This window comes from Zootoca vivipara, chromosome 4, assembly GCF_963506605.1.
Source record: "Zootoca vivipara chromosome 4, rZooViv1.1, whole genome shotgun sequence".
NCBI lineage: Eukaryota > Metazoa > Chordata > Lepidosauria > Squamata > Lacertidae > Zootoca > Zootoca vivipara.
In genome coordinates this window covers 101,880,146-101,893,282 of record NC_083279.1, presented here as the reverse complement: position 1 = coordinate 101,893,282, position 13,137 = coordinate 101,880,146, and the positions used below count along the sequence as shown (strand labels likewise).

General features: G+C 48.6%; 1 protein-coding gene across 2 annotated transcripts in view; it reads left to right on the top strand.

Moving 5' to 3' along the window:
• The window catches only part of LOC132592056 (zinc finger protein 883-like), a 71,625-nt gene that overhangs the window by 1,071 nt on the left and 57,417 nt on the right, over positions 1-13,137 (top strand). The window contains exons 2-4 of one of the 2 annotated variants that reach the window (XM_060274108.1): positions 589-1,081; positions 1,254-1,335; positions 1,620-1,687. In XM_060274108.1, coding sequence (XP_060130091.1) covers positions 680-1,081; positions 1,254-1,335; positions 1,620-1,687 — 552 coding nt within the window. In that variant the 5' untranslated portion in view covers positions 589-679. Of the gene's footprint in view, positions 1-588; positions 1,082-1,253; positions 1,336-1,619; positions 1,688-12,972; positions 13,055-13,137 lie in introns of those variants that run through there. The other variant, XM_060274109.1, reaches the window with a different exon arrangement.

Genomic DNA, 13,137 nt, shown 5'->3' with positions numbered 1-13,137 from the left:
CAAAAATGGAGACAGAAACGGGGGAGAAATGTGCCCTGAAGTGGGGGTGGGGGCGGAACAACTCCCAAGGACCCCCGGGTGAGGCCCCCCACTAGAGCCAAACTTCCATTTTCACAAGATACAAATGACTCCCTTGTCAGTCAGTTCTGACTTCATGCATTGACTGGAAGGCAGGAGAAACTAGGCTGATTCACCTCAAATAAATCCTTTCAGTTGCCTCCACATTTTGCATTGCAATGGTCCTTCTAGGAGGGCTAGAGGCTGCTTTCTTCTTCTTCTTCTTCTTCTTCTTCTTCTTCTTCTTCTTCTTCTTCTTCTTCTTCTTCTTCTTCTTCTTCTCCTTCTTCTTCTTCTTCTCCTTCTCCTTCTTCTTCTTCTTCTTCTTCTTCTTCTTCTCCTCCTCCTCCTCCTCCTCCTCCTCCTCCTCCTCCTCCTCCTCCTCCTTCTTTAAGAAGATATTTCATGGTTTGGGCTGTGGTCCAGTCTAGCCCTGGTTCCTATCAAGACTCCTATCCATGCTTGTTCAGAGAAGCATTTTCTTCTCCTGAACTACAAATCCTGTAACAGGACAATGTATTTGCTTTCTAGGATTTGCTAGAGCTTCTCATTAGCACAGGCAGAACTTGGCAGAAGACAAAAGGATTCCTTCCGATCTCTCAGAGGCTTTGTGAGAGCACAGATGGATGAGCGAGACTCAGCTGGCCCTGGAGCAGGAAGAGGCCATGCCATCCAAACTGGGAGCAGTGGGGGATTCTGGGAAAACTCTGTGCAGAAGATCCTGGGTGAGGAGGACACCCTCCGCTCGGAGGTGCAGAGCCAGAAGTTGAGGCAGTTCTGCTGCCAGGAGGCCAAAGGGCCCCGAGAGGTTTGCAGCCGACTCTACCACCTTGGCCACCAGTGGCTGAAGCCAGAAAGGCACACGAAAGCTGAGATGCTGGACCTGGTGATCTTGGAGCAGTTCCTGGCTGTCCTTCCCCCGGAGATGGAGAGCTGGGTGAGGGAATGCGGAGCGGAGACCAGATCCCAGGCGGTGGCCCTGGCCGAAGGTTTCCTCCTGAGTCAGGCAGAGGAGAGAAACCAGGTGAGAGAGACTTTCCTCTGGATACTCCCAAGGGTCTCCAAACAGGACGGAGAACATCCCATAATGCCCTACTGATTGCTCATCATTTTTCCCGTGAGGCATTCATGGAATGAGATCTTTCTAATATTTATCCCCATTCATTCTCTGTTTTGAATCCTTGTTTCTTTTTCAGGAAAAGGATCTCTTTGCAGAAATGGACCTGGATTCCTGTGAGGCAGAGAGGCCTCCGTTGGAGACCAGAGAGAGGCTACTGGGTAAGGAAGAAGGTGGTTTTTCTCCGTATTGTCTCATTCTGTTGCTTTTCCAAATAATCTCTGGTTTCTTTTCATCTTGTTTTGGGGGGGAACTGTTGGGAACAAGGGTCCAGAGGAGGGGAGATGTATTTCTGCACAACTAACATATGAAATGGGCACAAACCTCCAACTGCTCTCAGCAGGTCAGGCTTTCTCAAAGGCCCATCTGTGGTTAGAGATGCCCTGTTTCACCTGTGAGAGAAGCAGGCACTCCTGGCATCCTGCTTACCTTTTTTCTCTTCCAGGTGATAGAATGATGCTGGCAAGACCTCATGGGGGCAGAAGGGAAACAGCGGCTGTGGAACCAGATCAGGTCAGGGGAAGCTGCCTTGTGGGGACAGAGGCCAAGGGATGGAGCAATGTCATGGACTGGTTGGGCACAGAGGAATGGTGGAAGGAAACAGCCGGGGAACTGGGAAGGGAAGACTTCTTAGAGCCCAAGGAGTGGAGGTGGAAGAAGGATGAGCGGTCAGAGGGAGAAGAGGGTGAAGCCTGGGAAGAGGAGGTGTCAGAAGCTGAAGGGGTAACAGGGCTTAGAGAGCTGGGAGACTCTGTGGCAGAATGCAGTCCAGAATCAGAGGCAGAAGAGGAAGGAGGAGAGTGGGAGGAGGGAGGTGGAGAGGCAGAGGTGAGTTAGGAGAAGGAGGAGCCACCGGTGGCTCCCTCTCCTTCTGCCAGAAGCCACCCTCCCTGCTTGGCGCTCAGAGCCAGGAGACGTCTGACAATGGAGGAGCAAAGGCAGGCTGCACAGTGGCACACTGTTCGATCGTATGCTAGGAAACCCAGAGAGGAGGAGACTTGGAATGCTGTGGGGAGCTGTGGGACTTCACTCTCAGCAAATGATTTCCTGGAGGACGACCCTGTCATGGAATTCTACTCAATATTGATCCAGAGCAGAACTCCAATGTATTGTTAGGAGAGTAAAAACCTAAACGCATTGCAGGATTCCCAAAAATAGACCAGAGGCAATTGTATTTCATTTGGCAAAGCTTTACTGCAACTGAAGGCAAATGAGCATAATGGTCCCAAATCCAAAATGTTCAGGATTGGCCCTCTCCATAAGAAATTGCAGCAGTTGCAGCAGAATTAACATAAACTTACTATACAGTGGTTTATGTTAATTCTGCTGCAACTGCTGCAATTTCTTATGGAGACAGTGGTAAGGGACACAGGTGGCGCTGTGGGCTAAACCACTGAGCCTAGGGCTTGCTGATCAGAAGGTCGGCGGTTCGAATCCCTGTGACGGGGTGAGCTCCCGTTGCTCGGTCTTAGCTCCTGCCAACCTAGCAGTTCGAAAGCACGTCAAAGTGCAAGTAGATAAATAGGGACTGCAGCAGCGGGAAGGTAAACGGCGTTTCCGTGTGCTGCTCTGGTTCGCCAGAAGCGGCTTTGTCATGATGGCCACATGACCTGGAAGCTGTACGCCGGCTCCGTCGGCCAATAACGCGAGATGAGCACGCAACCCCAGAGTCGGTCATGACTGGACCTGATGGTCAAGGGTCCACAAGGAGGAGTACCACCTATTTGCACAAAGACGAACACCCATAATTAAAACGCAGAGTAAAAGAATTCCATTAAAGCGTTAAAATAAGCATCCAAAATTAAAATGTGCAGCAAAGGAATCCTATTGAAACAACGCAGCCATTAAGAGGAAGGAAAGAACAGAGCATTGTGTGGCATATCATATTTCTGCTGTCTCAGAGGAGGACATTTCCCTTTTTCTTTTAGGGTCCAGTGTGTTTTGAAGATGTCGCTGTTCGTTTCACGGACCAGGAGTGGGCATTGCTGGATCCTGACCAGAGAGCTCTGCATAAGGACGTCTTGGAGGAGAATCGTGGGATCGTGGCCTCTCTTGGTAAGGCTCCCTGTGGGGTGGTCATATCTGCCTGGAAATTCAACAAAATACCTCTAGGTGACAAACCTCATATATTTTCACAGAGCTCAACAGCGCCCCCTACAACACCTGGGAACCTAACACCCCCACTATAAACAGTAAATTAGTTTTTTCTGTGAACCATCATCCTCCAATTCTGCCTCTTTATACCACAGTTGGGCTGGTCTGAACTGCCCAGGTCATCTTCAATGTCAGCTTCAGAGTTGTTAGGAAAGAGAAGTAGCTTCTGTCAGGTTTTCTTGGGTTGACCAAAGAGACGCCTGACCTTGGAGATGGAGGGGATGCCATGACTGGGCCAAACAAAATCCATCCCAGAGAAGAGCCAGGCTTATTGAATCTCAGGTAGTAGTAGACATAGCTGCCAAGTTATCCCTTTTTTTAAGGGATTTTCCCTTATGCTGAATAGGCTTCCTCGTGAGAAAAGGGAAAACTTGGCAGCTATGGTAGTAGAGATGTTAAATTTCCGGAAATTTTGAAGATCGGAACCCACCCACCCCCCAGGTTTTTTCCATTTTTTTCTGGGGAGGAAAGGAAATTTTTGTGAAAATTGAAAAAAATGTACCAAACAATTATTACAAACAGAATTTACTTTTAAAATAATATTGATTTGTATTTGTAACAAATGGAGCAACAATCTCCTGAACTGTTTACTAGTTTATGTGGAACAAAAAAAAAACTCCACAAAACAATTTTTTAAAATCCAGAAGTAACAATTATTCATATTTCCTCTTCATAGTATTTTTTTAAAAATTCTCAAAAAGAACGGAAGAAGGAAGTGGGACTAAGTTTCAATGAACGGGCATGAAATTTAATCAAAATCAAATTTAATCAGAGCTGTAATGATCTTCTTGTGCTTTGAGGCCTAGTAAAGAGGATTTTTCTTGCCTTCTCTCCCCCACTATTTGTAAGGCCTCGTTGGACAGCCACTTTGCTTTCTTGCATTTCCTTTTCCTTGGGATGGTTTTCGTTGCTGCCTGCTGTATAATGTTACGAGCCTCCATCCATAGTTCTTCAGGCACTCTGTCCACCAAATCTAAATCCTTAAACCTGTTCCTCACTTCCACTGTGTATTCATAAGGGATTTGATTTAGATTGTGTCTTGCTGGCCCAGTGGTTTTTCCTACTTTCTTCAGTTTAGACTGGAATTTTGCTATAAGAAGCTGATGATCTGAGCTTTATGCACATAAAGCCTGGATATATGTATAAAGCTAAATTACAAAAAGGGGCTATAATCAATATAGAGATTAAGACCTGCGGGAGCTAGAGACCCAAAATTGTAAATCCAATAGGACCCTTTCTTATGTAATTTCTCCATTTACCTCAGGAATGTTATGCTTGTAAATGACAAACCATTTAAAATCAGTGGCTTTATGGTTTGTTCAACAAAATGAGAGGTAAGGGGTGCCTCCATGACCTTATTTAGAATACGATTTTTATGTTCTAATATTCTTGTTTTGACTGGTCTGTCAGTGCTCCCAACGTACCATAAACCACAGCTGTCTTCCTATGTTAATTTCTGTTACATTTTTGTTATAATATATTCCATATTTTTCATTGTTTTCACTATGGAGGCATGGAGAGAAAAGGTGGCATGGAAGAGAAGGGAGGCCAGTTCCCCCCTCCCCACATACACACACACACACGAAATTTGGGTGAAGAGAGGCAAGGCTGAGCCAGGGGGAACCCTGAGGAGGAAGAGGTACAACTTCACAGAGATGTGCCAAGGTAGTTTTCTTGCTCTTCTGGAACCAACGCGCATTTGTTGCTCCCTTGGTAATTTCAACTCTCTCTGCTGTCACATTCAGATTGAGGGAGATCTCGCTGTAAGCGAGTGGCAGTTGGCCAAGGGGCAGGGGAAACGCCAACAGGGTGGACAGACATCTTCAGCTGGCATGAGAAGGGCTATGGGTTAAAGTGGGGGCTGTAATCTGTGTTTGGGATCACATAACCAAGGAATGATTGCTATTTTAGATTCATTTAGTAAGGGGATATAAGGGCCTGGACATAGGTATTTAGCTTTAGGGCAGCTGTGGTAACTGGGTGTTTCACGGTAGGTGTAGCGCAAGTAGGGTGTAAATCTTCTCCGATTCTCCTCCTCACATATTTTTCTTTCATTTTATAATGTTCTTCAAACTCATGAAACGAAAGAAGACAAAAATACGAACCAACTTGATAGCAATCACATAACAATCTCACAAACGTCAAACAAAGCAAGTTGTGCTTCCTTTTTCTAGTTATTTGGCTATAGCTTTTGATAGAACACAGGTAATGACATTCTTGATTAAATTACTTTCCATTGATACATAATTTTATGATATTACTCAGCCATCAAACCTTCCCCCAAAAGGCTTCCACAATTTTGACCACTACTGTATATCAAATTTAGCAGCATTCAACAACCCACCAGAATCCAATAATAAATATGTTGGTTAATGACAAACCACAAAGGTAATAGTTACAGGTAGGTAGCCGTGTTGGTCTGAGTCGAAGCAAAATAAAAAAATTCCTTCAGTAGCACCTTAAAGACCAACTAAGTTTATATTTTGGTATGAGCTTTCGTGTATCTGAAGAAGTGTGCATGCACACGAAAGCTCATACCAAAATATAAACTTAGTTGGTCTTTAAGGTGCTACTGAAGGAATTTTTTTATTTTGCACAAAGGTAATAAACACACACCCAACTCCCTTCAGGGTTGGACTGGATGGCCCTTGTGGTCTCTTCCAACTCTATGATTTGTTCCTGAGGCTCTAATCCCTTTTTGCCTCCATTGCAGATTTTGATGAATTGGAAATTGAGAACAAGGGTGAACATGACAAAATCCCCAGAGAGGAGAAGCCATGTAAAAATTTGGAGTGTGGAGAGAGCTGCAGTCAGAGCTCCCATTCCACTTCCCAACAAAGAATTCTCATTGGGGAAAAACTCTGTCAGTGTGTGGAAAGTGGAAAGAGCTTCAGTAAGAACTCCCATCTCACTTCCCATCAGATAATTCATACAGGGGAGAAACCCTATCAGTGTGTGGAATGTGGAAAGAGCTTCAGTATGAGCTCCCATCTCACTGAGCACCACAGAATTCATACAGGGGAGTCAACACTACAAAGCTGTCGCCATCAGCAGAGGACACCTGTTTTTTAAGATGAAATTTGCACTTAATTAATGGGCATACTTTGAACTAGGAGAGATAAAATTATCTCCTAATTGAATCAGCCAAGTTTTTTGATCTAGAGGACTTTCATAGTAATTGGATCGGTATGTTTGGGGAGGTGCGCTTCCATTATTTTCTTTTGATATTTTTTGCATTTGCTGTTTTAATCGGCAAATCTCCTCCCAAAGGTTTAGTGTTTGAAATATGAAAGCGGGATTTAAAGAGTATTTTGTTATTGTTATGGTTTAACTTCAAAATAGACTGTGTGAAATTTTGACTATGATTCTGACAATGACCCTTAATGGAATGTTAAAAAGAATTCTTGACTGGAGTTATTGTGTTTTGCTGAGGCATCAACTTGTTAGTAGCTGGAACGAGATGACAGAAGGGAATTTTGGATATCTGCCCAGGACTAATGGTAGAAGGCTAAACTTCCCTTTGTCTTTGATGTGACGCACAGAGATTTGCCCTTGTGTGCAGAACCCGAAAGTGACAGGAAAATGACGAAGAAGAAGAAAATTAAAAACATTTCATACAGAATTATAAAGGACTACCCTGCTGCGTAAATAATGGACAGACTATTTGAATACGAGCGAAAGTTGAACGGACCTGTGGTTGTTAAAAACAAACAAACAATGAATGAAGTATTAACATTGGAAATGATTTATTTGGACTAATTAAGAAATACAGTATGACATTAGATCATCATTCCCCGAAGTTCAGAGCATGGGAAGTCACCCAAAGGATTTATAATTTGGCTTTGAAGAATTGGCTCTTTTGATTGTATTATAATTTAGAATGTTTTATTGTGGTTTTTATTGGATTGTTAAAATGGAAATTTTACAAGAATATTGTGGCTGGGTGGGGCCCGATATGTGATGACATTGATAGATGGGTGGGTGGGACCCGATATCCCCGATATGTGATGACATTGCTAGATGACCACTCTAGAATGGGTTGAGTGATACTTCTGAAGCAGAAAGGTGAGGCTGCCAACATGCTGAAGGAGTGGGTCAATGCTGTGGAACTCCAATTCTCTCTGAGGGTTTGCAAAATCCAAAGTGATTGGGGAGGAGAGTTTCCAGGTTCTGAGTTACAAATCTTTTTCCACCGGAAAGGGATAAGTCACAGGTTGATGAACCCCAGCTCTCCATAGGAGAACGGAGTTGCAGAGCGAAGGAATAGAACGCTTCAAGAAGCAGTGAAGGCAATGCTGCTTATTCTGGCCTACCACAACGCTTCTGGGTGGAAGCTTGGAGGACTGCGGTTTTTATGCAAAATTGTACCTTCAATGCTGCTGTAGGTGACACACCCTATTTTCTGTTGCATGGAAAGAAGCCCAAGGCAGGGGCGTACCCAGGATCAAAACTGGGGGGGCAAGGCACGGGAGGGGAGGGGCCACAAAGTGGAAACGTGGGCGGGGCTATGGAGAACGATGATTATGGTGATGATGACGTAAGAATAAAAATGAAAATAATAAAAATAACTTATCCTCGCAGTGCCTGGCTCTCCTTCTAGGTCCCAGCCCGGCCTCCTCCTCCCTGCCCGGCGCCTTCCTCCTTGAGAGGAAGCCTTCCTGGGGGCGGCGGACAGCCTTCTCCGCCGACAGAGGCGTCCCGGAAGTGAGCGCTGAGGCGGCTGGCAGGCCGCTCTCTCTTCTCCCTCCGCCGGGGCATCAGGCTTGGGGCCTCCTCTTCCGTGGGTGCCAGCGAGCGCTAAGGATCGCGGCAGCGGCACGCCTGGCAGGCGCGGCAACATCACACCTGGTGGCCGCGGGTGAACCATGCGGTGGAGGGAGGCTGAGGACAGGCGCCCAGGAGCGCGGCCACTGGCAACAACAGAGAGCGCCGCAGCGCCGACGGCCCCGCCAGCAAGCCCGGGGCAGAAGCAGCCGCGCTCCCTCCCAGCTCCTGCCGAGCTCCAAGGAGTGCAGCAGCGCTGGCGGCGCACCTGGCAGCCGCAGGTGAACCATGCGGTGGAGGGAGGCCAAGGGCAGGCGCCCAGGAGCACGGCCACTGGCAACAACAGAGAGCGCCGCAGCGCCGCCGGCCCCGCCAGCAAGCCCGGGGCAGAAGCAGCCGCGCTCCCTCCCAGCTCCTGCCGAGCTGCAAGGAGCGCGGCAGCATCGGTGGCGCACCTGGCGGCCGCGGGGAAACCATGCAGTGGTGGGAGGCCAAAGGCAGGCTGTAGCGCAGAGCTCGGCCACCTCTCGGGAAGCTAGAGGGCGCGGCACGGCGGGCAGGAACGCCAAACTCGCACTCCGCCGGGCTGTGCTCCGCCTCCGCCTCTGCCCACCAGCCCCGCCAGCCCTGCTTCTAGGGGGCAACTGCCCCCCCTGCCCTGCGCTGGGTATGCCCATGGCCCGAGGTGCATTTCTTCCGTGTGTTTGGGTGTGAGGCCTGGGTTCTTGTCCCAGAACCCATGGCTGGTTGCCTTCTGGATAAGCAAACCTCCACCCCTTTGTCCCTGGTTCATAGCCACAAAAAAATTATTTTCTGGGACAATAACCTAATTTAGATGTATTCAAGTCTCCAGTGCCAGATGAACTACATCCAAGAGTATTAAAAGAACTGGCAGAGGTGATTTCAGAACCACTGGCAATAATCTTTGATAATTCCTGGAGAACAGGCGGAGTCCCAGCAGACTGGAGGAATCATAGAATCATAGAGTTGGAAGAGACCACAAGGGCCATCCAGTTCAACCCCCTGCCAAGCAGGAAAGGAGGGCGAACTTTGTCCATATTTTCAAAAAGGGGAAAAGAGATGACCCAAACAATAACTGCCCAGTCAGCTTGACATCAATACTAACAGGAAATATTCTAGAGAGCCAGTGTGGTGTAGTGGTTGAGAGTGGTAGACTTGTAATCTGGTGAACCGGGTTCGTGTCTCCGCTCCTCCACATGCAGCTGCTGGATGACCTTGGGCTAGTCACACTTCTCTGAAGTCTCTCAGCCCCACCCACCTCACGGGGTGTCTGTTGTGGGGGAGGAGGGGAAAGGAGATTGTTAGCCGCTTTGAGACTCTTTCGGGTAGTGATAAAGCGGGATATCAAATACAAACTCTTCTTCTTAGAGCAGATCATTAAGCAAACGGTCTGTGAGCACCTAGAAAGAAATGCTGTGATCACTAAAAGTCAGCATGGGTTTCTGAAAAATAAGTCGTGTCAGACTAATCTGATCTCATTTTTTGAGAGAATTACAAGCCTGGTAGATGAAGGGAAAGCTGTGGATGTAGCCTATCTTGATTTCAGCAAGGCCTTTGACAAGGTGCCCCATGATATTCTTGTAAAGAAGCTGGTAAAATGCGGGCTAGACAATGCTACCATTCAGTGGATTTGTAACTGGCTTACTGACCGAACCCAAAGGGTGCTCATCAATGGCTCCTCCTCATCCTGGAGAGTAGTGACTAGTGGGGTGCCACAGGGTTCTGTCTTGGGCCCAGTCTTATTCAACATCTTTATCAATGACTTGGATGATGGGCTTGAGGGGATCCTGATCAAGTTTGCAGATGACACCAAATTGGGATGGGTGGCTAATACCCCATAGGACAGAATCACACTTCAAAATATCATTAACAGATTAGACAACTGGGCCAAAGCAAACAAGATGAATTTTAACAGGGAGAAATGTAAAGTACTACACTTGGGCAAAAAAAAATGAAAGGCACAAATACAGGATGGGTGACACCTGGCTTGAGAGCAGTACATGTGAAAAGGATCTAGGAGTCCTGGTAGACCACAAACTTGACATGAGTCAACAGTGTGATGCAGTAGCTAAAAAAGCCAATGCAATTCTGGGCTGCATCAATAGCAGTATAGCGTCTAGATCAGGCACCCCCAAACTGCGGCCCTCCAGATGTTTTGGCTTACAACTCCCATGATCCCTAGCTAGCAGGACCAGTGGTCAGGGATGATGGGAGTTGTAGTCTAAAACATCTGGAGTGCCGAAGTTTGGGGATGCCTGGTCTAGATCAAGGGAAGTAATAGTACCACTGTATTCTGCTCTGGTCAGACCTCACCTGGAGTACTGTGTCCCGTTCTGGGCACCACAGTTCAAGAAGGATACTGACAAGCTGGAACGTGTCCAGAAGAGGGCAACCAAAATGGTCAGAGGCCTGGAAATGATGCCTTATGAGGAACGGCTTAGGGAGCTGGGTATGTTTAGCCTGGAGAAGAGAAGGTTAAGGGGTGATATGATAGCCATGTTCAAATATATAAAAGGATGTCATATGGAGTAGGGAGAAAGATTGTTTTCTGCTGCTCCAGAGAAGCGGACACAGAGCAATGGATTCAAACTACAAGAAAGAAGATTCCACCTAAACATTAGGAAGAACTTCCTGACAGTAAGAGCTGTTCGGCAGTGGAATTTGCTACCAAGGAGTGTGGTGGAGTCTCCTTCTTTGGAGGTCTTTAAGCAGAGGCTTGACAGCCATCTGTCAGGAATGCTCTGATGGTGTTTCCTGCTTTGCAGGGGGTTGGACTGGATGGCCCTTGTGGTCTCTTCCAACTCTAGGATTCTAGGATTCTATGTTCGACAGTGGAATTCGCTGCCCCCCTTGCCCCCCCCTAGTTTTGATCCTGGGTTCGCCCCTGGATGGGGATGAGGAGAAGTTTGGAGGGAGGGAGGGAGGGAGAAGGGGCTCTGATCCTCTGTGAGGAGAATATCTCTAGAGCCAGAGGAAGGAGCCTCACAGCTTGGAAGGGGAGACCATGTTGAGGGTCTGGAGAGAGTGAAGCTGGAGGGAGAAGCTGTGGGAAGACGCTCTTCTTCTTCTTCTTCTTCTTCTTCTTCTTCTTCTTCTTCTTCTTCTTCTTCTTCTTCTTCTTCTTCTTCTTCTTCTTCTTCTTCTTCTCCTCCTCCTCCTCCTCCTCCTCCTCCTCCTCCTCCTCCTCCTCCTCCTCCTCCTCCTCCTCCTCCTCCTCCTCCTCCTCCTCCTCCTCCTTCGGTCTCCTTCCAGTCAGGAGGGGAGAGATCTCCTAGGAAAAGGAGATTCCCGAGTCCTTAGCCTCTCTCTGATTGGCTACCGCTGAAGAGAGGGGTGGAGCCCGCACTTTTGGAGGGAGAATAAAGGGAGCCGTTTCTGAGGGGATTTTTAGAAAGGGCTGGATTTTGAGATGGGGGGGAAGGTTTGGAGAAGATGGGGATGAGGAGAAGTTTGGAGGGAGGGAGAAGGGGCTCTGATCCTCTGTGAGGAGAATATCTCTAGAGCCAGAGGAAGGAGCCTCACAGCTTGGAGGGGGAGACCTTGTTGAGGGTCTGGAGAGAGTATTCAGGCGGGAGTTAATGTGGAAGGAGAAGCTGTGGGAAGACGCTCTTCTCCTTCTCCTTCTGGGGTCTCCTTCCAGTCAGGAGGGGGAAAGATCTTCTAGGAAAAGGAGATTCCCGAGTCCTTAGCCCCTCTCTGATTGGCTACCGCTGAAGAGAGGGGTGGAGCCCGGCCCGCACTTTTGGAGGGAGAATAAAGGGAGCCGTTTCTGAGGGGATTTTTTAGAAAGGGCTGGATTTTGAGATGGGGGAGAGGGAAGGTTTGGAGAAGAAGATGGGGATGAGGAGAAGTTTGGAGGGAGGGAGAAGTGGCTCTGATCCTCTGTGAGGAGAATATCTCTAGAGCCAGAGGAAGGAGCCTCACAGCTTGGAGGGGGAGACCTTGTTGAGGGTCTGGAGAGAGTATTCAGGCGGGAGTTAATGTGGAAGGAGAAGCTGTGGGAAGACGCTCTTCTCCTTCTCCTTCTGGGGTCTCCTTCCAGTCAGGAGGGAGAGATCTTCTAGGAAAAGGAGATTCCCCAGTCCGTGGCAAAGGCTGAGAGGATCCCCTGGGTCTGGCATAGAAAGGAAAATCCCTCAGAGAGAGGGGGGGAAGCGAGGAAAAGTGGCCCCTCAGGGCTCACGGAGCAAAGTATGAAGACCTGAAGGAAGCTGGAAAGAAGGGAAGGAGAGAGAAGCAGCAGAAAGAAAGAGAGTCCAGCCTTTGAGTATTTATTCTGGATTATACCTGAAGTGTCACAACACCTGATTTGGAGAGGAGCTGTGCCTGTAGAACCGGGTTCAATCCTAAACCCTAGACTCCCCCCCCCCCCGTGAAGAAGGACCTTTTGGGGCTCCCAGGAAGGAGTCTGTGGGGAGGGAAGGAAGGTCGGCTGTCTCTTGGGGAGGGAGAGAGAGGCAGCTTGGGCCCCCAAAGAGCCCCACAAATGGCGCCTGAGGAAGACGAACTGCTCTTCCTCCTCCGCCGCCCAAGCTGAGCAGGGGAAGCCCTTCAAGGGACAGGCCGGCCAGAAGATGGGGCTGCAAGCTGTTCCCCCGGTTTAGGGACAGGGAGGGAGAGAGATGCTCAGAACGGAGCCAAGAGGCGGAGCCAAGCTGGCCCTCGACAGCCATCAAAAATAAAAAACAGTGAATAGAAATCTGAGGTCATGCTGCCTTGGCTGCAGGAGACTGCAATTCAAGAGAGAGGGCGGGCTGAGGTGGGTGGACTCGGCTTGGCAAGGGTTAAAGGGAAGCGAGCTGCCTTCCTAGAGAGGACAGGAAGCAAGGGTGGCGTGGGCAGGTCCTCCAGAGCCAAGGCCCCTCCCTCCCTCCCCAGTCCTCCTTTCCTGCTTTGGTGTCTCTCCTGCAAGGGCTGCATCGCTGTCCCTCCTGGGATCTGGTGAGTCTCCTCTCTCTCCCCCAAGAGGGTGCAGTGGGGAGACGGGGGGGGGTCCCAGGGGGGCTGCAGGGGAGGATGCCGGG